The 26,588-nt window shown below is 46.1% G+C and overlaps 2 protein-coding genes and 1 pseudogene across 2 annotated transcripts; 2 read left to right on the top strand and 1 right to left on the bottom strand.

Annotated features, from left to right (window-relative positions):
* Positions 1–1,202: 1,202 nt before the first annotated feature.
* On the bottom strand, positions 1,203–5,628 carry LOC125508091 (annotated as a pseudogene).
* Positions 5,629–9,353: 3,725 nt separating this feature from the next.
* Positions 9,354–10,899, top strand: LOC125508090. The gene has a single exon (XM_048672674.1). The coding sequence runs from the start codon at positions 9,916–9,918 to the stop codon at positions 10,396–10,398; it is 483 nt and encodes a 160-aa protein (XP_048528631.1). The 5' UTR covers positions 9,354–9,915; the 3' UTR covers positions 10,399–10,899.
* A 7,425-nt stretch (positions 10,900–18,324) lies between these two features.
* On the top strand, positions 18,325–20,316 carry LOC125508089 (ATP synthase subunit a-like). The gene has a single exon (XM_048672673.1). It carries the CDS (start codon positions 18,912–18,914, stop codon positions 20,013–20,015), a length of 1,104 nt encoding a protein of 367 aa, XP_048528630.1. The 5' UTR covers positions 18,325–18,911; the 3' UTR covers positions 20,016–20,316.
* Positions 20,317–26,588: the final 6,272 nt, after the last annotated feature.

The following is a 26,588-nucleotide window of genomic DNA, read 5'->3' as shown; positions in this document are numbered from 1 at the left end:
CTGTAGGGCGGAGCCCCCTCGCCTCGCTCTTGTGACATGCTATGTTTCCCTTCTTCCATTCTCAAGTCAAGGGTGAGTCCCATGCGTCAGTTTGTGGATCGCGGTCTCACGCACTAATCCCTACAGGTGCCCATAGTAGGCCGGCCGCCCTGCCTAAACCAATCATCATATCGGTCCCTAGGCCCCATTGCTGGAAAGGCTCGGCTTCAAAACCGTACGTGGAGCTTCCGCCTCATACCGGCTCCTCTAGGGATGGGGGTAGGCCCAGCCCAGGCTTGTGCGGTTAAGGTTGTTGTACACGACCTCAGTTGAGCATTCAGTTAGAGGCGGCGATCGCAGGTTCGCCGGAGGAGAGGGTGTTGCGAGCAAGATTGCACAAACAAAGCCCTCCTGCCCGCAGCCCTATTCTAGAAATTAGGCTGGCTACGTTACTTATAACCGCAGAACGAGCAATGAATCCCCAACGACAAACGAACAAGGGGCGGGGCATTTTCGGGGAGTAGCCCCCTTCAGAAGAAACTTCCTGGCACATACATTAAGGGAGCCATCGAAAGGTGACTGAAACACCTGAAACGGGGACTACCCGAGCTAATGATAGAGGCAAGAACACTTTCCGGCCAAGTCCCATTAATTGATCATAACGATATCGTGGAAATGCTGCACGGACCCATATATATAGAAACAGAAAAAGAAGAACCTTGATACTAAACCAGATCGAACAAGGGATCTTCTTGGAAATGGGAAGATCTAGGATAGGCAGCCAACCTCCTGGAAAGAGCGATGTGCATAGACCGGGTGAGTAGGGATGCAGCTCCGTGGACCGCTCGTCGGGCCTGATAGGTGGTGGTATCACACCCTTCTCAAAGGAACCGTACGTGAGACTCTCGCCTCATACGGCTCCGTCCTGGAATCTGGACCCCCCTTTTCCTTTGACCAACGGGTCCTCGAACCCATGGGGGTTACGAATCATTCATTCATTGATTGATTCAAGGTAGCTTTAGCCATTGTGGGTAGAAGCTAGTCGCCAGAAGCGAAGCAGCGATCTTCCGGGCCGGAAAGGTTCTATTTTTCTGACGCGTAAGCTACCGCAAAATGAATGAAGGAAAAAGGCCTCAGGATTAGAAAGACTAAAGAGGCATGGAGGGCCGACTACAAGACTACGACTACAATACAAGCCATGAGCGATAGCGAAGCCTTCAGCCTTTTTTCGAAAGCCCCACAACTAGCTATCTTATAGCAGATAAGGCAAGCCTACTCAACTAATCTCATGTAAACGCCTGTTCGCTAAAATCCAAATAGAAAAAGACAACTACTTATTAAACATGTAGTTGAGTGCTCCGTCGTTGTTCGGATCTTGACCGAGTCCGAGCTTCCCAAGCTCTATGCTGTTTGGGAACTCAGCAAGGGTCTTACCACCTTCTTGATTGACTATATTTGAGTCTTTGGGGTACTTTAGGATTATATTCCGCGCCGAAGATTTGTGCTTGTGGGCTAGGGTGAATATAGCGGACCAGCGGATCTGGTAGTTGACAATCGTTCGGACTTGGTAAAGGTTGTCGCAGCACCTGTAGTAGGACAGAGGACTTATCGCGATGCCCGCGGACCAATTTACTATGTCTCTGTCGCTGACGTTGGTCAAAGAGGCCACGTGGATTGGCCTGGGTCTTCTTCGGCTAATGAGACCTCGATCCCGAAGCCTTCGGAGTATCTTTTTGATAGGCGCCTCTATCTGTATGGGGAATTCGCTGCTGAAAGATCCCGCCCAGTGTCCCCTTCCTTCCCCCGCCGCCTTCCGACCAAAGGGAGTATACAATTTCTTCTTCAGGACACTCATGCCCGATCGTGAGACTGCCTGTTGAACGCCTGATGGCACCTTGCTCTGACCTGAGCTATGCAACAACGAGATCCCCCTCGATCTTTGCCGGATGTGCTTGACGGTCCCCCATAATACGCTAACTTGGGGACTTTTTAGTCCATCTTTTCCAAGAGTCTCCGCTAGTTGAACCGCGTCCAGTAGACGACCTCTTCCGCTCATCCCCTTCGTCAGCTCTTTGATAGGGATACTATAACCTAGGTCCCTAAACTTGGAATGGATGGCGGAGCGTAGGTGGCAGGCAGTTATATGGATACGGTGCTTTACCCGTAGACGCTTCTCCAGCTCTCGCAAGAATTGTATGGGAGTCGTCCTCGGGGGGACTTCCCGAATGACCGTACCGGGGAATTCTACCGTACTCCGTGCAGCTATGGTTGTTGATCCTGCGGAGCCTACCCAAAGGTTCAGACCGGATTGTAGGAAGTGGGTGATACGTTTTTGTATTTCTATGAGAAGAAATACGGCACCCACGATTCCCAGTAGTAAGTCGTCGGCATATCGCGCGTAACAAATCCTTATTAATAAGGAATGGCTTTTAAAGGGGGCCAGCTTACGGGCCAGGCCTCTCTCTGACCTGATAACTAGTATCGCCTCCCCGCCCAGCTCTATCAGCAGGCCCCTTCTTTTGCAATACTTAAGAAGGTCTCTCATGGCCAAATTCTTATTAAAGCCTTCTCTACCATTGAATTCGGCCTTCGGGGTCAACCCAGCGGCTTCTATGAGGAAGGCGGCGCAAAGGAGGCTCGAGGGCTTGTTAAGGAAGGCGGCTAGGGCCGCTGAAGGGGGGAAAACGAAAGGCGTTTTCTGGTCTCCCCTTCGCCTGGGGGTGCTTGTGGGGGGGGTGTGCCACGACGAAACAAGGGAATGAAAGGTCGCTTTGCGTTGGATGCTCTTTACCCTCCCCACTATGAGGGCTCTGTTGTCTTGGGGAGCGTTGAAGCTTGCTTCTTTTCCATACTTTTCTTGGTCATCAATACGACGACCTATTCTTAATAGAACCGATCTTATTTTCACTACAAGAGGAATTTCGTGCTTCTGCCGGATCCTCCCTATCTCCTGATCGAGCTTGTGTAGGTAGATATTGCCTGGTAGGGCCGATAGTAGTACACTGTTTGGGATGGAGTCAGGGCCCTTCTCACCCCCTACGAGTCGTCCGGCGGAAAACTTTTTCTGAGTGGGGTAAAAGAACTTGGAATCGTCGATCTCTTCCTTCAAGATTGAGATGAATCGATGTCGGTCGATGGTGTGAAAACACTTCCTGATGTCGAATTCCAAAAACCAGCGAGAGGTTACCCCACTCTTCTTTGATCCGTCTGAGGGCCGAGTGGCAGCCTCGACCCGAGCGGAAGTGCGATGTGTCTGGAAACTCGGGATCGTAAATGGATTCGGGTACCATTCTGATCGCCTCTTTCATGATCTTTTCTATGGGTAGAACTACTGTGAGCGGTCTAAACTTCGACCCTTCTTTCTTTCTTCATTTAAAAAAGGGGGAGCAAAGCCTGTTTTTTGCTCCCTCAATTGATAGATCAGGGCCCCTCCTGCCGGCCCGAACGAAAGGCTCTTTAAGGAAGTAGTCCCATCACTCTCGGGCCCGGCACCAACCAAGAGGAGGCGGGGCTCTCTCCAATCATTCCGAAGAGCCGAGATCTCGTAAAGGAAAAATTAGCTAGCTCAGCAGGTTTGGACCCGGGTGAATCAGTTCAGTGAAGGAAGGGAGCCTAAACTTAAGGCTTTTCCAAGCCTTGCCGATAGGCGCCTCATGGCTCGCTCAGTTCGCTCGCGGAGTTCTTAGATCAGTAGATCTGGATAGAGTCTCGCTCATAAAGGAAGAGTAGCGCGCTAGCGCGGCTCGCTTCGCTTTTCGACGCGGAGCTCGCTGCTGTCTTTTTAGCTTCAAAACTACAGGGCGTGCGTTAGCACTACGGCTTTTCAGCCTCCCTTTGCTGGTTCCGAACTATCACTGATCCCAGAGATCAACCTTCAAACCTTTTTCTTTGAATCTCAGGAAGGCTTTCTCGGGGAGAAAGCTGGTTGGGGAACTGCTAAACGACCTAAAAGAAAAAGAGGAGACTGACTCTGACCTTTCAAAGCCCTATCTCATCTGGTTGATAGTAGAAGGTACGTACGATGATACCATGGACATAAACGAGGTCGAGCATATCTTTAATGATTTCAAACTAAAGCGTACCTAAAGCCTGCCCTGGATATGAAAAAGGGATTTGAGCCAGAAGAAGATGAGGATCTATCACCAGATGAGGAAATGGAAACAACTAAGTATTAGTTAGGTTTAGGTTCAGGAAATGGAAATGGTAACAGCGGCCCAAAAATGGTAAGGTTTTCTTTTCAAAGAAAAAGGAACGCAAAAGTTTTGCGAAATCCTTATCTTTCGGCTTTTTAAAGAAGATAGGCCATTACAAAAACAAGGTATAACAGTCGACTTTCCTATCAGGATTTTACAACCTGAATACCAAGGGACCACTATTAGAAGAGAGCATAATAAGTAAATGCCGACGCCATCTTTGACTTTTTGGATGGTCGGCGGCGCCATAAACTCGATAACCAGCACCGCGGAGTCAAGAAATTCAACTAAATAGAATCCTAAAACAATCTTATTCGAGCACACACGGGACCCACAGCAATGAAATTCACACAAGCGGCAATCATCCGAGCAGAGAATGGAGAAGGGAAATATACTTGAAATTGTTTTTTTCCGAATGAGAAAGCCTTTGGCAAACTCCTTGCAAATCTGTTTTTGCCGGGCACAATAGACATATCTGCTCAGTCACAACATAAGGAACCCCCAATGTTCCTCAAAGCCTACCCGGCCTGACAGCTTTAGTTGAATGATCTGATCCCGAAGCAAGCTTTCTACTTAAATTGCTATGACTGGCCAACTAATGATAGGACTACCTATCTTGATGCTTTGAATCTGTATTCAGAGCTTTTTTCCAACTACCGGGACTACTAATTTCAAGTACAAAGCTCTCCTATGAATATGCTACTGCTCTTACTTTCTACCTGAATCCGAGCATTGAAGCAAGCTCTTTATCGCGCCATAACCGAGTCTCTCCTTGCAGCTCTGACCAATCCACCCGTCATTGCAAATAACTGCTCCTTACTCTTTGATTGTATGTCCATTTTTGCTTGATGTCTGGCTCACCGGATCTGGTACATGAAAAAGCCATTCCTTTTCGCTTTCCTTCAACCACTCAGTATACTTTTTTACTGGAAGAGTCAAGCGAAAGCAATTAGTTTAGAAGGAAGAGGAAGACCTAGGGGGCTTACGTCCTCATTTCACTCTTTTTGCTCCTGCGAGACACGACTCAACTACTTTTTACAATTGACAGGGTAGCCCGGAGGTCAGATGAAGGGTCTTCCCCATAAAGATAGATTAGTACTTGGAAGGTTCAGATGAAGGAAGGGCTGAAACAAGGCAAAAACTATTCAATGGGGTAAATAAATATGAGCAATCCGTGAGAATAGCAAACCCCTATCTCTTAAAAAGAAGAAGATAGATAGGTCCACGAGTTGAGACAGAGAAGTTCTAACTAATCAAGTAGGAGTTTACCCACGAGAGTCAGAGGCTGCATCATCAAAGGGGTATAGAAATAATTCAGAAGCACTATGGCCTGAAGCGAAGGGCAGGAACGAACGGAATCAATGTGTTCCAATTTATCCGGAGTAAGGACAGCAGCTGAGAAGGGACAAAAAAATAGCGTAGACAAAAGGTAGGACCAGATCATGCGAAGAGCTCTTCGCCCTTTGATTGTAGGATCTAGAAGTAGATGTGTCTAGAGGGGGGTGATTAGACACTTAGTGCTAAAGTTGCAATTTTTAAACTTTTTCGGTTTAAGTGGAGTTTAGGCACAATTTCACACACACAATACATATCAAGCAAGCATGCAAAGAGTATATGAGCAGCGGAATGTAAAGCATGCAACTTGCAAGAATGTAAAGGGAAGGGTTTGAGAATTCAAACGCAATTGGAGACACGGATGTTTTTCCCGTGGTTCGGATAGGTGGTGCTATCCTACATCCACGTTGATGGAGACTTCAACCCACGAAGGGTAACGGTTGCGCGAGTCACACAGGGCTCCACCCACAAAGGGTAACGGTTGCGCGAGTCCACACAGGGCTCCACCCACGAAGGGTCCACGAAGAAGCAACCACCCACAGAGGGTCCACGAAGAAGCAACCTTGTCTATCCCACCATGGCCATCGCCCACACAGGACTTGCCTCACTAGCGGTAGATCTTCACGAAGTAGGCGATCTCCTTGCCCTTACAAACTCCTTGGTTCAACTCCACAATCTTGTCGGAGGCTCCCAAGTGACACCTAGCCAATCTAGGAGACACCACTCTCCAAGAAGTAACAAATGGTGTGTATGTAATGAACTCCTTGCTCTTGTGCTTCAAATGATAGTCTCCCCAACACTCAACTCTCTCTCATAGGATTTGGATTTGTGGAAAGAAGATTTGAGTGGAAAGCAACTTGGGGAAGGCTAGAGATCAAGATTCATATGGTAGGAATGGAATATCTTGGTCTCAACACATGAGTAGGTGTTTCTCTCTCAGAACATATGAGTTGGAATGGTGTATGTGTTCTGATGGCTCTCTCAATGAAAGGAGGTGGAGGGGTATATATAGCCTCCACACAAAATCCAACCGTTACACAGTTTTCCAATCTCGGTGGGACCGAATCAATAAGACTCGGTCGGACCGAAAATGTAAACCTAGTGACCGTTAGATTTTCGGTGGGACTGACATGCAACTCGGTAGGACCGATATGGTTAGGGTTTGGGCATAACGTAATCTCGGTGAGACCGATTACACAAACTCGGTGAGACCGAATTTGGTAATTAGCTAACCAGAGAGTTGGTCAGGCAAACTCGGTGGGACCGATTTGCTCTTTCGGTGAGACCGAGTGGAACTCGGTGAGACCGAAAAGTTACAAAGGGGAAACACTGAGTTTACATTGCAATCTCGGTGGGACCGATTCGCTCTTTCGGTGAGACCGAAAAGTTAGAAAGGGAAACAGAGAGTTTGCAATCCCATCTCGGTGAGACCGAGATCCCTATCGGTAGAACCGAATTGCTAGGGTTTGGCAGTGGCTTATGACAAGTGAAACTCGGTGGCGCCGGATAGGAAGAATCGGTAGGACCGAGTTTGGCTTAGGGTTTAGGTCATATGTGGAAGTGGGAAAGTAGCTGAGGATTTTGGAGCATATCATTAAGCACATGAAGCAAGAGGCTCATTAAGCAACACCTCATCCCTCCTTGATAGTATTGGCTTTTCCTATGGACTCAATGTGATCTTGGATCACTAAAATGTAAAATGAAGAGTCTTGAGCTTGAAGCTTTAGCCAATCCTTTGTCCTTAGCATCTTGAAGGAGTTCCCACAACCTTTAGTCCATGCCACTCCATTGTTGAACTTATCTGAAACATGCTAGATAGAAATGTTAGTCCAACAAGAGATATGTTGTCATCAATTATCAAAACCACCTAGGGAGCACTTGTGCCCTTCAATAGGAATCTGATCAGAAACCACCACCATGTCTCCCGATAAAAGATGATCCCCACAATGGATGTCAGGCCTTGGCTTTATAAAATCTGATTGGATCCGCACTAGAGGATAAGAATACAGATAGGCTGACTAAGAAGATCTTCAAATTGTCTTACCTGAAAAGATGAGTTATTCAAAGGAATACCTGAAGAATAGAATAGAATAGAATAAACACATGGCACAGCTGGGTGCTAGAATAGTAGTTGATAGAAGTTCTAGTCACTTAAAAAAAAAATAACCACTGCTTAACTTAATTAGATCGTAGAAGATAAGCAAGCGGGTTCGGGCAGTTAGTCCTATTTGAAGGTAAGAAGTTCGGGTAGTAAGGGCTAGGTTTATATAGGGGCTATATTTTTGAGAAACATATGGTCTTGCTCATTTCTCATCAAGGAATGGAGATTGGGTTGGTGTTTGGAAGGGGGATTCAGTAAACTGACCTTGGCCAGCAAGCAGAAAAAGGACTGACGTCTTGGGGCGCGCTAGCGCGCGTACTCTTCTTCTGCGAGACTCCATCCAAATCCACCACTTACTTGTTGGTTGGTGTTCCATTCTGTTATCTTAGACTATGCTGCCTTCTTCAATTCCATTCTTCGTCTCCCTAGTCGAAGTCTTCTTGCTGGCCCAACCCAACATGCATTTTAGAGTGCCGTGCCAGGGCGATAGGCGCTCCGCCAGTCACGCATGATCGCCAGAGCCTTTCTTGGCTATGTAAATATAGGGCCAGAATAAGTGCAAGATCCTCAACAAAATGGATTAAGGTGGGCTTCGGATTTTTCATAATTTTTTTCTATCTTTTCATCAAGTTCTTGTTTGATCTGCCGCTATTATCACAATATCCCTCCTTTTAGGGTTAATGCTATCAATGGTGAATCGATCATTCGCTATCCTTTTTTTTAGAAGAGCTTTTTTGAATGGAAGAAAAGTAATGAAACCCGCGATGGCTACTGAATAACCTCCTTTGATTTTTTTTATAATAAACCCTTTTACCTTTTTCTTCGTTCGCCAAATCTTCTTCAGTTCTATCCAAGCTCGGTTTTGTCTGAATCTTTGTGGAAGAAGAAGCGGTTCGCCAGCCGCTACATCCAGGGATCCCACAAAATCATTAAACCTGGCGGCTGCTCGCTCTTTGATCAGTGATTCACCGGCCACTAGATCGATGAAGAATCTCTCAAAAATCCGCTTTTTGATCAGTGATTCACCAGCCACTACATTCTTGGATCCCACCTTATTCTCAAACCTGGTGGCTCGCTTGATTGGCAGTCCTGTAAGCTCATCTTGCATACAAATTTTTGGGGTACCAGGGCCTGCATCCACCAAGAACATTTCTTCCCTTAAGCGTAAGCGTAAAACTAAAGATTGTGAGGTTTCCACTACATAATAAGAAACTAGAATTAGATCTTGGAAATGATCGACTCCAATAGATGCTCATCATAAGCTTTTTTTTCCTCCTATTCCTATTGATCAGAAGTATCCAGCAGCGCCACGCCAGAGTGACTTCCGAAGCGCTACGGACGGGACGAAATCCGGCAGCCAGTTGCTGGCTCTGAATAACCAGCCCAGCAAGAAGCTAAATTCTTCCATAACATAACATAACGGGGCGGGGTTGCGTGCGAGCCGAGTGACGTAGGTGCACAAGAGTACTTCGCGCCACAACCATCTCTTTTTTATAGGTTCTACGGACCGATGCCTCCTGCTTCATCTGGTAAAAAAGAGTCATAGATATGCCTGTAATTAGAAGGAAGAACCGCCATAAAAATCTTCCTCGTGTATCGTCTGTAGCGGAACTATGAACGGGAGCTAGCAATCCGGACCGTATTGAAAAGGTTCCTAAGACACAGCATGGAAGAGTCAAAATATTCAGAAGCGAGGTCCAAGAATGAAGAAGGGGTAGAATTACTGAATGAATACGAGTTGTGGCTAATACCCGAGGCATAAAAGACGCATTTTCTACGGGATCCCGAAACCACCAGCCACCCCGACCTAATTCATGATGAGCCCACCAACTTCCTGGCGAGATGCCTACGGTTAAAAACAACCGACATGTCAAGATCCAAATTCGAATTGGTTCCTGGTCCTGGTCAGAGACCACCGTGTTCGCGCCGGCGGTCCAACAAAGAGGCGAAGTAGTGGTGTCTTTCTTTCCATTACGAACGACACGCTTCGCCTGCTCCCTCCCCGTGTCCATTAGCGCTCCTGTCCAGAGCGAAGAGAAGGCGAAAAAGCGCCGCCGAAGCAGCATGAGCAGGCTTCTATTGCTACGCAACAATAGAGCAGGCGCGCCGCCCACAAAATGTTTGAATGATCGGGTAAAGAGCGAGCTTCTTATATGGGATCCGACGCATCCAGCAGAGCGAAGCAGCGTTCCATTCTTTTCGGCGGCATCCTTCCGCATTGGCGGCGAGTGGAGTGCCACAATCCCATTCATCATTTTTGATCTACATAACCCAAAGCCCATAGCACTGGCGACATCTCCGGCATAAATGCAAGGAGGATGTATAGCTGATATAGGATCTTGTGGAACTGGATTTGATTCTGCAAGCGGTTCGGTACGAACGAAGAAATTTCGAACAAAAGGATCGGAACTCGCTGATAGGAAAGGAGAGAAAAACAAAGCAATGCCAAGAGCTCCGTCAATCTGCTGTTCATCGATAGACGAAGCTCTCTCTTTTTCATCTCGTGCCAGATGTAACAAAAGATTAGTCCTTTTTCCTTCTCGCGAACCACGGGAGCGCCCAGCGCCCAGAAGAGCAAAGCTCATTTTCAAAACAGGGTCAAGCGGCGCATTAAAAAGGGCTGGCCCGTTAAAAGGACGCTTACTTTGCGAACGAAGTTCAGAATCAACAAGGGTTCTCCGAACGAAGGGAGTGTACAACTGGGGCGCAGCCCGACTTTTTTGTTGGAGAGATAGAATGGAGTTCTTCACGAAGTTCGAGACAAAGGAAAAAATAAAAGTTTCTCTATAGCCTCTTCGTTTTGAGACATTATGGCTTTGGGGTCGACCCCGGTAACAAAAAAGGAATCCATAAAAACTTGGGATCCAACACCATGATAAAATACTACCCTCATGATTAGACTATGTCCCTGAGATTTGATAAAAAAAGGTGCATTAGCGGTTAATACGTTGTAATTAGATAAGTTATTTGGAATATGACGGAACGAAAGACCAAGGAAAGGAAGAAGAATGCACCAAAATGCAAGTGCTGCACCAAACGCTGGTGGTTGTTTCTTGTTGTAAGTGAATGCAACGAAAAGACCCGGAAATAACGAATAATGAGAAAATTCATTTATAGACATTTCGTGCTCATTTCCAAATTTATGCTTAGTTATTCCCATCATCCGGTAACCACAGGATGATCCCAATCTCCTTTTAGTAATAGATCTTTTTGATATGTCTCAGTCTCAGCGGCAAGGAAGAGAAAATGCATCGAGTCGTTTATCAAGAAAGTGGACGAGCATGGCGGTCCCTATATCTCTGAGGGGTGTACCACTTTTTTTTTCAAGTCAGCTTAAGAGGTTCAAAAGAGAAAGTCACTCTCCTTATTCTTGGCTAGTGGAATGGAAGCAAGACTCTTTCCTATCCACTTTGCCGAGGGGAGAGAACTAAAAGATAACTCAAGCTAGACAGAAAGGTGCAAAAGTCCACAGTTTCTTAAGGATCCTGTAAGCAAGTAGGTTAAGATTGTCATTTAGCTTCAATTTCTTCAGTCTCACAAGCGGGTCCGCATGCAACAAAAGAAATTGTATTTTCCTACTACTCCGACCTTGCCCTGAAAGGATAAGGAAATTGGATAAGAGCGAGAGCTAGACTGACTGTTGGTCCAATGCTAGTGGAGGATTCAGACTGAGGACCCCCTGTGGCGGCTACTCATAAGAAGATGAAGGATTGAAAGAGGACTGATCACCCCTCTGATTTGTGATCTTTTAATAGAAAGAAAAAGCCTTCTCTCAGACTTAAAGGTAAATGAAAGCGGGATTTTTTTTCTCTCCTCTAAGCTAGCAGCAAGTCAAGTAATCTGAGAATGCTTCCCCCAATCCGTAGCTGAGGACGAACTCAACTCATAAGCTTTTTTTGAACCAAGCACCTGTTGTAGAAATGAAAAACCACCCACTAGCAGAGGCTGGAACAACCCATAGAAGTGTAGGGGCTGCTTCAACCAGGCGTACCCGTATCCATTGATTTACCTCCTCTAGAGAGTATTGAACTTTGTGACAAATAGGTTATAGTTACACTCCTTAACTCCCTATTCGCGAGATATAAAAGCTAGCTAGTAAGAAGACTTTCCCTTCTTTTCTGGGAGGATGAGAACTTGAAAGACTGGCAGAGAAAAGGAAGAAAAGCGGCTAATGCTATCTAAATGATTATTTCAAAGTTTACCAAGTTCGATCGTTCACGAGACAGGGGACTCTTTTAAATAAGACAGTGTATGGCTGCGAATAAGTCTATTCGGCAAGTCATAGAGAAGGACTTGATATAAGCTATTCCCCGGTTCTTCATTGGATCCTTTTAGTTTCATATTACTTTTTGGAAGCAATCTCATAATAATATGTATTAGCGACAGCGTTTAGGATAGCAAAAGCTTTTTTGGAGCAAGAGGGATTACCTTCCAGATTCTTTTGTGATATCCTCTGTGTCGCCTTCTCCTGGATGGTCAGCCCAGTGTCCTGAATCCTTGAGCTCTTCCTCATGGCTTTGACTGGTGACTTACATTTCATCTTATTTGCTGCTCTCTTGGTCCTTGGATATGATGTCTTCTGTCGCTCTCCTTGGTGGCTATTCTCCACCATCTCAGTCCCCTCTGAGGTCAGCTGAATCTGATCAGTGGCTGTCTCTGCCTAATCCACCAAGTGTGTACAAGACAAGATCTTTGTCTGTCACAGGTTCTCCTGCTGCTGCAAGTTGATCAGACTGGAATTTGATCCTGCACAGATAATCTTGAGCAGTCTGGGATCCTTTCTTGATCGTTTGGATCTGAGTACGCAGCTCAATTATTTGAGCATTTGTCATACAGCCAAGACTTCCGGTTTTTTTTCATCCATGCCTATAAGTATAATTATCTTTTCCAATCCGAGTGTTCCATCGGACTTACTCCATTTGCTTCTAGGGTCCATTTGCTTCTAGGGATAGATAGGGCTGGAGTCGTCAGTGCTAGAATGAAATGTGAATGAACGTGTCCTCTCGGCCTTGATATATACTAACAAATATGGTTTTTTCACTCAGACATGAGAGGTGAGATCGATTATATGATGGAGACAGATGGAGGAGCAGAAAGTGAGAGATTGTGGCGTGAAGCACATGCACTGGTAGAAAAAGGGCCTATAGTCCCGGTTCGCAAGGGCATTTAGTCCTGGTTCAGGAACCGGGACTAAAGTGTCGGTACTAATACCTCCCCCTTTTAGTCCCGGTTCAATCCAGAACCGGGACTAAAGGCCCTCCACGCGTCAGCAGTTCTGTGGCTGGGGTTTTTGTTTTTTTTTTGAAAGGGGGGGGGGTTGGGGGTTTTAGGGGGTTAATTTAGGTGTTTCATATATTGTGTTAGCTAGTTATAATTAATAGAGAGAAGTGTCCTCTGTTATGTCTGTGCTTGGTCGACGCTATGTACTATACATACGTATATAGAGAGGACTAGACACGCTAGCTAGCTAGTAAGCAAACGAAGGAAACAGAAGATCGTCATGAACATATATGCATATATACAGAGAGAAGTGATATCAGAAGTGTCCTCTGTTATGTCTGTGCTTGGTCGACGCTATGTACTATACATACGTATATAGAGAGGACTAGACACGCTAGCTAGCTAGTAAGCAAACGAAGGAAACAGAAGATCGTCATGAACATATATGCATATATACAGAGAGAAGTGATATCGACCACCTCTCCTTCTCCGAGAGATTGGTCGAACAACAAGTTCTCATATATCTATCTGACACTACCGGCTACATATATACAGTAATTATCTCTTACAAATATAATCATACGGACTCAGGGTTAACATAGAATTCTCCGTCTTCAGGGATCACGTGGTCAAGAAAGAATGCCGCCAATTCCTCTTGAATTCCTCGCATGCGAGCTGGTGCTAGGAGTTCATCCCGCTTCCGAAACATCTAATTTAAAGAAGGGGCCAGGTCAATACATATATATATGAATGAATGGAACTCAACACAAATGATGGTAATAAAATAAAATTGTGAATGTTGTTAGTTACATACTTCATATTGTTCACCCACATAGCATTTGCTTATTGCGGGAGAAAGTCTTCACTTTTTCTTTGCTTGTGTCATTTGCTTATTGCGCCGTAACCATGGATAATCTTCATTGTTTATCAGGATGCTTGGGTCAGCCTTGACATTGAAGGGAGGAATTTCATGAAACTTTTCATAATCTTCAGACATGTCTGTCTTGCCGTCCATTCCCAGGATGTCCCTTTTTCCTGAAAGAACTATGTGGCGCTTTGGCTCATCGTATGATGTATTCGCTTCCTTATCTTTTCTTTTTCTCGGTTTGGTAGACATGTCCTTCACATAGATAACCTGTGCCACATCATTGGCTAGGACGAACGGTTCGTCAGTGTACCCAAGATTTTTCAGATCCACTGCTGTCATTCCGTACTGTGGGTCTACCTGTACCCCGCCGCCTAACAGATTGACCCATTTGCACTTAAACAAAGGGACCTTAAAATCAGGTCCGTAGTCAAGTTCCCATATGTCCACTATGTAACCATAATATGTGTCCTTTCCGCTCTCGGTTGCTGCATCAAAGCGGACACCGCTGTTTTGGTTGGTGCTCTTTTGATCTTGGGCGATCATGTAAAATGTATTCCCATTTATCTCGTATCCTTTGTAAGTCAATACAGTTAAAGATGGTCCCCTGGACAACAAGTACAACTCATCACAAACAGTGTTGTCACCTCTGAGACGTGTTTCCAACCAACTGCTGAAAGTCGTGTTGTGTTCACATGTAATCCAGTCGTCGCACTGCTCCGGGTGTTTGGAGCGCGGACTGTTCTTGTGTTCATCGACATACGGGGTCACCAAGGTAGAGTTCTGTAGAACTGTGTAGTGTGCTTGAGACCAAGAATATCCGTCCCTGCATATTATTGAGTCTCTTCCAAGAGTGCCTTTTCCAGTCAGTGTCCCCTCATACCGCGATTTAGGGAGACCTATCTTGTTAAGGCCAGGAATGAAGTCAACACAAAACCCGATAACATCCTCTGTTTGATGGCCCATGGAGATGCTTCCTTCTGACCTAGCGCGGTTACGGACATATTTCTTTAGGACTCCCATGAGCCTCTCAAGGGGGAACATATTGTGTAGAAATACGGGCCCCAGGATGACAATCTCGTCGACTAGATGAACTAGGACGTGCGTCATGATATTGAAGAAGGATGGTGGGAACACCAGCTCGAAACTGACAAGACATTGCGCCACATCACTCCTTAGCCTTGGTACGATTTCTGGATCGATCACGTTCTGAGAGATTGCATTGAGGAATGCACATAGCTTCACAATGGCTAATCGGACGTTTTCCGGTAGAAGCCCCGTCAATGCAACCGAAAGGAGTTGCGTTATAATCACGTGGCAGTCATGAGACTTTAGGTTCTGAAACTTTTTCTATGGCATATTTATTATTCCCTTTATATTCGACGAGAAGCCAGTCGTGACCTTCATACTGAGCAGGCATTCAAAGAAGATTTCTTTCTCTTCTTTCGTAAGAGCGTAGCTGGCAGGACCTTTATACTGCTTCGGAGGCATGCTGTCTCTTTCGTGCAAACGTTGCAGGTCCTCTCGTGCCTCAGGTTTATCTTTTGTCTTCCCATACACGCCCAAGAAGCCTAGCAGGTTCACGCAAAGGTTCTTCGTCACGTGCATCACGTTGATTGAGGAGCGGACCTCTAGGTCTTTCCAGTAGGGTAGGTCCCAAAATATAGATTTCTTCTTCCACATCAGTGCGTGTCCCTCAGCGTCATTCGGAACAGCTAGTCCACCGGGACCCTTTCCAAAGATTACGTAGTGTAAATCATTGACCATAGCAAGCACGTGATCACTGGTGCGCATGGCGGGCTTCTTCCGGTGATCTGCCTCGCCTTTGAAATGCTTGCCTTTCTTTCGACATTGATGGTTGGTCGGAAGAAATCGACGATGGCCCAGGTACACATTTTTCCTGCATTTGTCCAGGTATATACTTTCAGTGTCATCTAAACAGTGCGTGCATGCGTGGTATCCTTTGTTTGTCTGTCCTGAAAGGTTACTGAGAGCGGGCCAATCGTTGATGGTCACGAACAGCAACGCCTTAAGGTTAAATTCCTCCTCTCTGTGCTCATCCCACGTACGTACACCGTTTCCATTCCACAGCTGTAAAAGTTCTTCAACTAATGGCCTTAGGTACACATCAATTTCGTTGCCGGGTTGCTTAGGGCCTTGGATGAGAACTGGCATCATAATGAACTTCCGCTTCATGCACATCCAACGAGGAAGGTTATACATACATAGAGTCACGGGCCAGGTGTTGTGATTGCTGCTCTGCTCCCCGAAAGGATTAATGCCATCCGCGCTTAAAGCAAACCATACATTCCTTGGGTCCTTTGCAAACTCATCCCAGTACTTTCTCTCGATTTTTCTCCACTGCGACCCGTCACCGGGTGCTCTCAACTTCCCATCTTTCTTTCGGTTCTCACTGTGCCATCGCATCAACTTGGCATGCTCTTCGTTTCTGAACAGACGTTTCAACCGTGGTATTATAGGAGCATACCACATCACTTTCGCAGGAACTCTCTTCCTGAGGGGCTCGCCGTCAACATCACCAGTGTCATCTCGTCTGATCTTATACCGCAACGCACCGCATACCGGGCATTCGTTCAGATCCTTGTAGGCACCGCGGTAGAGGATGCAGTCATTAGGGCATGCATGTATCTTCTCCACCTCCAATCCTAGAGGGCATACGACCTTCTTTGCTGCGTATGTACTGTCGGGCAATTCGTTATCGTTTGGAAGCTTCTTCTTCAATATTTTCAGTAGCTTCTGAAATCCTTTGTCAGCCACAGCATTCTCTGCCTTCCACTGCAGCAATTCCAGTACGGTACCGAGCTTTGTGTTGCCATCTTCGCAATTGGGGTATAACTCTTTTTTGTGATCCTCTAACATGCGATCGAACTTCAGCTTCTCCTTTTGACTAATGCATTGTGTCCTTGCATCGACAATGACCCGGCGGAGATCATCATCATCGGGCACATCGTCTGGTTCCTCTTTATCTTCAGCAGCTTCACCCGTGGCAGCATCATTGGGCACATCGTCTGGTTCCTCTTGATCTTCACCAGCTCCCCCCGTTGCAGCATCACCGTATTCAGGGGGCACATAGTTGTCATCGTACTCTTCTTCTTCGCCGTCTTCCATCGTAACCCCTATTTCTCCGTGCCTCGTCCAAACATTATAGTGTGGCATGAAACCCTTGTAAAGAAGGTGGGAGTGAAGGATTTTCCGGTTAGAGTAAGACCTCGTATTCCCACATTCAGTGCATGGACAACACATAAAACCATCCTGCTTGTTTGCCTCAGCCGCATCGAGAAACTCATGCACGCCCTTAATGTACTCGCGGGTGTGTATGTCACCGTACATCCATTGCCGGTTCATCTGCGTGCATTATATATAATTAAGTGTCCAAATTAATAGAAGTTCATCATCACATTAAAACCAAAGTGCATACATAGTTCTCATCTAAAAACATATAGCTCTCCAGAGCATCTAATTAATTAAAACTATGTAAAACATTTCAATGCGAAAACAAATGTGATCATAATCGCAACCAAGGTAACAATTGATCCAACGGCATAATGATACCAAGCCTCGGTATGAATGGCATATTTTCTAATCTTTCTAATCTTCAAGCTCATTGCATCCATCTTGATCTTGTGATCATCGACGACATCCGCAACATGCAACTCCAATATCATCTTCTCCTCCTCAATTTTTTTTATTTTTTCCTTCAACAAATTGTTTTCTTCTTCAACTAAATTTAACTCTCGACAATAGGGTCGGTTGGCATTTCCGATTCACATACATCCTAGATAAATAAAATCTATGTCACGTTGGTCGGCATAATTTTCATAAACAATAAATGAACCAATAGTTATGAAGATAATATACATACCAAATCCGAATCATAGACAGGACGAGGGCCGACGGGGGCGGATACCAAGACCATCGCACTATATAAGATGCAATAGTAAATGTAAGAAAATTATACAAGTATCTATCTAAACAGACAAGTAAGAATATTTTTCCTTTCAGAAAGAAGATAAGAACAAGAGGCTCACCACGGTGGTGTCGGTGATGAGATCAGCGCGGGTGATCGACGGCGGTGAAGACGGGGACGGGGCGTGACGGACCGCTAAATCTAGACAAATCTCGAGGAAAATGGAGCTTGGAGGTCGAGCTTCGAGAGGAGAAAGTTTAAGTAGTGTGGCTCGGGCATTTCATCGAACACCTCATGTGCATAGGAGGTGAGCTAGAGCACCACAAACCCCTCCCCTAGCCGGCCAGAGAAAAACAGAGCGCTGGAGTGCTCTGCTCGCGGGCGAGGGTATATATAGGCACCTCATTGGTCCTGGTTTGTGGCAAGAACCGGGACTAAAGGTGAGCCTTTGGTCCCGGTTCAGGCCACCAACCGGGACCAATGGTGGTGGGCCAGGAGCGAGGCCCATTGGTCCCGGTTCTTCCCACCAACCGGGACCAAAAGGTCCAGACGAACCGGGACCAATGGCCCACGTGGTACGGCCGCCCCCCTGGGCTCACGAACCGGGACCAATGCCCACATTAGTCCCGGTTCTACACTGAACCGGGACTAATGGGCTGAGCCGGCCTGGACCATAGCCCTGTTTTCTACTAGTGATGTAAGGTGTACAACTCTTGAGACGGATGCATCGAGGTGCCGGCCTGTGAGAACGCTCGTCATAGCGTTGCGCCATAATTTTGTGATGGGTCTTTCGTTTTAAAAATAGGAGTTTTTCGGGTCTAGTTTACCGGTCCGTCAATAAATGCGTATGAAAAGTGAAATAGTTGATGTGATGGATGTGCCCGGTATCGATCAATGAAACATCGGCTCGACGCAGGATTTCAATAGAACGAAAAACATAGTAAGTAGTAGAGGGATAGGTACTTATTCCCGGCCAGCGGTATCATTGCTGCTCCCCGCCTAATGCGGATCATTGTGCAATGCTTATGTGAAATCTCAATCCAAAAAATATTCGTTTCGTTGGAAAAACCAACGCCGACGTCAAGATCAGTCTCCTTTCCTTTCAAAAGTGAGCGAGCAGAGCTGAAAAAGATGGAGTTACCTGGAGATGAACAAATTCGATTTCATAACACAAACAGCACAAAGCGTCTCTCACGTCCATTCTTTTATTTTTAATTTTCCCAACCTGCGTTGGATCCGCAACTTGTGAACCGGTTTTTGGAAGGGGTGGAGGCACCTACCTTGAAAGACATGAACCTCCTTTTAAAAATGTATGGAATTGCGCCCGGAAATACAGAGGCTTTGCTTTTTGAAATCACAAAAATGGTAGAATCATACATGCAGCAGGCAGAATTGGCTTTGCCACCTGCATACGATGTTACCTGGTTTTGTAACCAGTTTCTGGGCGTGGATTCTTTCCCGTCTCTAAGGGATACTTTCGCGGATTTACATTTCAAGGGGCGCCAAAGCTTCACTTGGAACGCGGGCTTTGTTAATTTTTATAACGAAATATGGAGGGCCGAAGACTCCCCGCCGGGTAGCGTTGTAAGTGCTTCGAATCAGCTTTTTTTGGAAACCCCATTGGATCAATTTGTCATTTACCCAATAATTGATCTTCATGTGGGCAACTTTTATTTTACATTTACAATTTCAGTCTTGTATATGCTGCTCACTGTCGTTTTGGTCGTTTTTCTTTTTTTTGTTGTTACGAAAAAGGGAGGTGGAAAGTCAGTGCCAAATGCATGGCAATCCTTGGTCGAGCTTATTTATGATTTCGTGCTGAACCTGGTAAACGAACAAATAGGTGGTCTTTCCGGAAATGTGAAACAAAAGTTTTTCCCTCGCATCTCGGTCACTTTTACTTTTTCGTTATTTCGTAATCCCCAGGGTATGATACCCTTTAGCTTCACAGTGACAAGTCATTTTCTCATTACTTTGGCTCTTTCATTTTCCATTTTTATAGGCATTACGATCGTTGGATTTCAAAGACATGGGCTTCATTTTTTTAGCTTCTTATTACCTGCGGGAGTCCCACTGCCGTTAGCACCTTTCTTAGTACTCCTTGAGCTAATCTCTTATTGTTTTCGTGCATTAAGCTTAGGAATACGTTTATTTGCTAATATGATGGCCGGTCATAGTTTAGTAAAGATTTTAAGTGGGTTTGCTTGGACTATGCTATTTCTGAATAATATTTTCTATTTCATAGGAGATCTTGGTCCCTTATTTATAGTTCTAGCATTAACCGGTCTGGAATTAGGTGTAGCTATATCACAAGCTCATGTTTCTACGATCTCAATTTGTATTTACTTGAATGATGCTACAAATCTCCATCAAAATGAGTCATTTCATAATTGAATAAAAACGAGGAGCCGAAGATTCTAGGGGGCTACAGCTGCGCTTTTGCAGCACTGAACATGGTTCCGGGTACTCAAGATATTGCGTTTGTGTTTGGAGAGGTGTAGATTGTAGATTCCAGCCGAGAAGACCAGGAAAAGATAAGGATAAAGAATGTCATATATCTCAGGAGCTAGATCACTTCCCGATGAACAAGTCAGAATTGCCTCAACAAAAATGGATGGAATTGGACCGAAAAAAGCCATTCAGCTTCGTTATCGATTAGGTATCAGTGGGAACATCAAGATGAATGAGTTAACTAAGTATCAGATCCGACCAAATTGAACAAATGATAGCTCAAGATCATGTTGTTCATTGGGAATTGAAGAGGGGAGAACGAGCAGACATCGAACGATTAATTTCTATTTTCTCGTTATCTGGAATTCTCATCAAGATGGATCGCCCTTACGCGGTCAACGAACTCATACTAATGCAAGGACTGCTCGCAAGCAAATTCGGAAATGAAAGAAGGCTACCGAAAGAACAAGCAACGGATTTCACGCTCATCCCTTACTAAAGCGCATACATTTTCTTGCTCCTTGGTACTTGTCTGATCAATCACACTGTTCATCAGTTCACTTGATTTTTCATTTGATTGTCTTGAACCGCTTACTAATCCGTATACGTATAGTAGGCCCCCTTCGCCACTCCACGTCTGGCCCGTCTTGGTCTCGCTCACTTCGCCTCCTCGCTCATGACTGGTAGTAGTTGTCTCTATGTAGTAGTCGGCCTTTGTTGCCGCCAGAAGCGACTCGAATGCCTCTTTGTACTAATTAATGTGTATGGTCTTCTCCTGCCTCCTTCCTTGCCGCCAACGCACGCTAGATGGAGAGTAAGCAAGCTACCTTGCTTGCATTGCATTCGTTAAACGGTAGCTTCCGCGCCCTTCCTGCCTGCTTCAATTGATGTGAATGATCGTGTCTTCGACATCAATTTCAGTCTGATTAGATATGTCATTGAAACAAATCTGTTTTGTCTCTTTTTCTTTTCGGATGATGAGGATGAGCTAGCGATCCTACATAATTTTGGAGGAGCCGACGACGAAGCCTCAAAATCAGATAAAGATGTCTCCGACGCGACCGGACTTCCACTAGATTTTTAGGGGCCAGGAGGGAAAAGATATGCTGTTTTCTATCAGTCCCAAGCGGATACTCCCAGCTTCCACAGGTCCGCTTTACCGAGGAAGATATGCGGGAGGACCCAGGGCCAGAGCAAGTTGGGTTGGGGTATAGAGCCTAAGCGCGGTGGGGGTGACAGAGGATGTGCTCGTACGGTTCATAGTTGGGTATGATATTCTCGTGGATTGTTGGGAACGTCCTCTATATTCGAAATATGCCTTTCTAGGAGCATTACGATCTGCAGCTCAAATGGTCCCTTATGAAGTCTCTATTGGTCTTATTCTTATTGTGCGCCTTGTGAGCACATTTTGGATCCGCGAAGGCAATCGCTCGGATCTTCCCCTAACCCACCGGGAACGGACCGGAGGGAACCGCAGCATGAGGAATGTCCGCGTCTCGTCGCAAGGCTCATTTTGAGTTTTGGGTCATAGGGCGGGCAGTGCAGTCCGGGGCACAAGGGTCCTGGTACTACCCAGGTGCGAAGAACCTTAGAGGCGACTGCAATGAGCAAAAATGTAACTCACCGGCCTAACGACGAGCAAACACTCGAACGTGAGAGCAAGGGATCACCCAACGAATGGACGAGCTCAAGGAGGGAGGAGAGAGGGAGGCAAGAACCATGCTTTCAAGAAGGCTGGTCCGAATCCACTCTGACAAAAGACAATAACAGACTAAGCCGTGCCAGTAAGGGGGGCATTCTCCACACGGGACGGGGCCAAGGCCTTCATGTATGGGTGACAGATCGGCCATAGGAGTACTCCGGGATATACACCAGGGCAACTAATGTCGAGCATACGATGATGCCGCCCGTTTTCATTTCGTGAAAGTCCCCGGCAGAGGAAAGGGTTGTAGGTGATGGCGCGTTCTGCTTCTTAGGGCGATGAAATCGTTCCTATGGGATCGTGCGTGGCAGCTGGTATAGATGATGATGAAAGGCGGTCCGCTTGAACCGGGACCTATTCTCATAATAGGCAGCAAGCAAAGCTAAATAGGAAAGGGGGCGACTGATGACTGCCTTTTTCGTCAGAAATCAAAAAGGGTGGAATGTGGAGCTAATATGGCTAGCTACAAGTATAGCCAAAGAAAGATGAGACGAGACGGACTGTCAGAGGACGCAAGCGGGACTACCAGGGGAAAGCCCGCCCCGCTAGCTAACATAGATATCTATTCTCGGTGCGCATATTCGAGATTTAGAATCTCTTTCCGACCAGGCCAGGCCGAATCGGGCCACCACTTGGGATGGGAATGGCTCAGCCCACATGCATCATTTGATGAAAGCACTCCAGTCCAGTCGCCTCCGATCAGTGGCTTGTCAACCACCGGACCGTAGCTCCTCACCAAATGCCCCTGCGTTGGGGCAACACAGCACATGACTAGTTCGCTCAAGGACCACACCCTCTCGAGAGCAGGATGCCGGCCGAGATGGAGCGCCAACCTAGACTTTCCTTGGGCTTGCCTTGCCCCAACATCTAATAAAGGGCGGGCCGAAAAGGAAGCAGTGACGCCTTTTCGACGAAAGCTTAGCTTGGTAGGCGCAGCTTACTCACCCTACTCCCTTAGACAATGCAATGCTTCTGAACACGAAAGTTTGCAGTTCAGCCCTCTTCTCCCATGCAGAGTCGCAGGCAGCGCCTCGGATAAAAGCACGGACGAGCCACATGCAGGGAAACTTGCACGTGTGGTTCTGGCTGGGGACCCCGGTATACTGTACTAATATGTGTAGGTCCCTGTAATTCGAGTGAGATTGTCATGGCGCAAAAGCAGATATGGTCCGGTATTCCCTTGTTCCCCGTATTGGTTATGTTCCTTATTCCTCGTCTAGCAGAAACTAATCGAGCTCCGTCTGATCTCCCAGAAGCGGAAGCTGAATTAGTTGCAGCTATAATGTAGAATATGCACGGGATGCGATCCTTAATAGTTCACTGTTGGCGGAAGCCAATGTCTCGGGGACTCATTCTGACTTAAACAAGGGGTGGGTCTTTACCAACTTCCAAATCCAAGATTTAGGGAAAAAAAGAGGGGAAGGGCACTCTTCATTCTTCATTCGAAACTCATGAATGTCATGTCGGAGGTTTTTGCCTTGTTATCAAAAAGGGGAGTTGGGTAAAGCAAACTCCCTGCTTGGACGAGCAGGGGGCTTAGTCAAGTAGAACCGGGTTGTGTTGCTTGATGCTTCGATCGAAAACAAATCAGTGGGGCCATGCTGGTATGACAGAATATGCGTTAGAAAGGTCAATCCCTCCCCCCTTTTTTATTTTTTTAATGAAAAACCGGGCCGAACTTCTAAAAAGCAGCCCACCCGCTTCCATAGAACAATATCGTGGCAACGCAGACCTAAGTGGATTTATTGGATCCTGGGGAACCATCACAAGTATGGCCGGCCTATAGAACGAGAATGCCGTGTCGTCCAGCAGAGCTTAGAAGAAGGTGACTCGGAGCCTAAGGAAGGTGACTCGCGCAGACAGCTGACTCCTTTTCAATAGAAAGGAATAGCCAAACCTACCCAGCTGGCTGGTCAATCTCAGTGATCTTATCGGCCGGCAAAGTGGAGACGGACGACCACGGTCCCGACCTTACCAGCACCATAGGTTTACTAATCAATGAAGCCCCTCAACCTACTATCTTTTCTTACAAACTCAACCAAGCCTAACCAAACCCCATGCTCACGACATGTTCTTGATATTGATTGAGAGTTGGAGGGAGTCAGAGACTACCACGGAATCCTTCCATAGTCACCCCGGTGACCTTTGTCACCAAAGCGTCACGACAGTTTCCAAGAACCCTCATATAATCTCCTGTGGGGATCAGTCGGAGCACGTAGGAATGCCGACCACTACATAAGCCACGTCTGGCTGAGGCGAGCAGTAAGCGGGGGAGAGTATTTTGAAGTACAAGAACGTTGGGGTGGGACGCTAGTACTTAAACTAGGGTTGCTTCTTAGCGCTAATCTTGCGTTTTTCAGCAGTTAGTTGTAGCGCGCCTTCCCTCCTTCTCTCATTTCGGAAAGATTTGGCAGTATTTTCTTATGATGACCTGGTCGAGAGAGTACGAAACATCGGTGTAAAAGATTGAGTGGGATGGTTATAGTAAGGGGCGAACCAAGTGCTTGCGCGAAGAAGCGAATCAATCAGAATGGAGACAAGGAAAGGAATCGAGGCCCGGCCCGGTAGCGATGCCTCTCACGCGGATGGGAGTTACTTTTCTTTATCACCGTAAGCGTTACGAAATGGACCCGCATTCCCCTTTGCTTTTCTTTTGCAACTAAGCTTAAAAGAAACATAGTAGTCTTTCAAGCCATTAGAAAATTCATTAAGTGCTCTGTTGAGTGAATGCCTGTTGAGATGCTTAGGTCATACATTTCCAGCTAATTAGAATACAACCATGAAGGTGGGGTTCGAATGCCATACAACTATTTATTCTGGTAAGTAGGATTGTAATGTAGTCCCTTTTTATTGGATCCGCCGCTCCGTTAAGTTAAATTCAAAGTAGGTGTGGGTCTAGGTAGAGGAAGTCATAAATCAAGTATCAAGTATTGTTATAAATATCGTATATAGTAGTTGCCAAACTCACAAGCATCACACACTTAGATCTACTTTGTTGAATAACTTAGCTAGATAGAACCGACTCAAGCTTTTAAATGAAAGAAGCAATAATGGCATAATTTCTGTCTCAAGACCTCTTGCAGCTACAGCCAATGCAGCACCTCCTTGATCAACATACCACACAGCCCATTACGCCTTGCTCCAGTCGCAGTATAAAGAGAGACTAGAACCTACCGGGGAGCCCTCGGCAGAGTCCCTATCGTTGTTGCAACAATTACACACAGAGTTCCGGAATTTCACATTTGTGAGAAGAAAGGGTATGTGTGTTTGAAAGGAGTGGTGCAAGAACGTATTCTGAGCCTCAGTCAACACAACTTGTTTCGCCTTTTCCGAACAGCATTCTTATCAGGACCCTCCTTTATATCCGGACCCTTTTCTAGATTAGGCTTTTAGATCTACGAATTACGAGAGAGATCTCCGAAAGTATAAGCGAGATGCTCTTACACCAGAAAGATAGTATAAGCTAGTTCTCACTAGCCGGGCCCTTACTCCTACTACTCACCAGCCGAGCCCTTACTCCCATCTACTACTTCTTATCAAAGCTGCAAGTGCAGAGGGGAATTTCGCAAGCTAGGAGGCATAGAAAATCCTAACTAAGAAACAATCAATCAGTCCACTAAGTCTGTTAAGTAAGAGTTATACGAAATACTCTGATTCAATGTACGAGTGACTTAATCCCAAAGGTCAATCCAGCCAGCCGATTTTCAACAACAAAGGAGTTCACCGTGGAAAGATAAAGTCTAATGACAGACACTGGTAATTCTCTCACTGGGCCAGCCACTAGAATCAGTCAATGAAAAAGCAAGCAAGGAGATGTCCTCACTGGACATTTATCCTATTTGTGAAATCCTTTCTATGTTTCTGAGACCCGGAAACCTGTCAAGTAAGTAGGGATTTCTTTCTCCCCATCCATGGTTTCTTTTACTTTTTTATAGGCGTCCGGCGCATGCATACAACCATTCCTTCTTCTCCTCGGAACGTCAGGTCGGTCGGAAAGAAAGCGCGGTGTAGCTGGCATCAACATCTCTTGTTAGGTTCGCACGCACAAGGGTGGTGGGTAGGTCTCTTTACGTGTCCCGCGAGGCTTTGATCTTTCCATGTATTGGCGCATAGAGATTTGACTGAGCAGTTGTATTTCTTTTATGCACATTTACTTATGTTGATAGAGGGAGTGGGATGAAAAACGCATAGTAGGAGATTGCCTACCTACCACGTCTCGTAGGAGACCCAAACCTCGCATACGGGTGGACCGAGTCGGGTGAGTAGGCTGGATTGCTAAGTTCTACCTCCGTTTGATCCTCTACCGGCTCTAGTGGTCATATAAAGGAACACAAGCGGGTAACCACTTAGGGAACTAGGACCCGGTATCTGCTGATTCCAGTGGAGTGACTTACTCTCGGAGGGAGCACCAGTTCTTGAATCCGTTAGTAGTACACGTAGGCGCGCGAGCAATACGATATCAGAACTTACTTTCTTATTCCATTTTCGTGCTTAAACAACAATTCGCCCGTGGGATGATCAGTGGGGTTGATGCCCTGTAATCATACATAGTTGGACTTGTACGTGCCTTGCTTGTACAATCAGAAGCTCCAGGTGGAACCTTCCATGGAGGACAGGCGGTGAGCTCTGGATCCTAGGACTGTGACACGATGCAACACTTCCCATTTTAGGCGGAGCTTGCTTTGGGACTGTGGATACACGACCTTTTTGAGGACAATGTCGCCTTGGAGAATACTCGCTCTTTAACTCGGAGTCGTAGAAGCTAGTGTTGTCTTGCTTGCTCGAAACGTGCTTGAGGAGTGATGTGTCTCGTA

Source organism: Triticum urartu, chromosome 5 (assembly GCF_003073215.2).
Source record: "Triticum urartu cultivar G1812 chromosome 5, Tu2.1, whole genome shotgun sequence".
NCBI classification, from domain to species: domain Eukaryota; kingdom Viridiplantae; phylum Streptophyta; class Magnoliopsida; order Poales; family Poaceae; genus Triticum; species Triticum urartu.
This window is presented reverse-complemented; position numbering and strand designations above follow the sequence as displayed.

Bases quoted from the DNA above. Each gene is read 5' to 3' on its own strand.
- LOC125508090 (XM_048672674.1), top strand. From the start codon at position 9,916: ATGCAAGGAGGATGTATAGCTGATATAGGATCTTGTGGAACTGGATTT.
- LOC125508089 (XM_048672673.1), top strand. From the start codon at position 18,912: ATGAACCTCCTTTTAAAAATGTATGGAATTGCGCCCGGAAATACAGAG.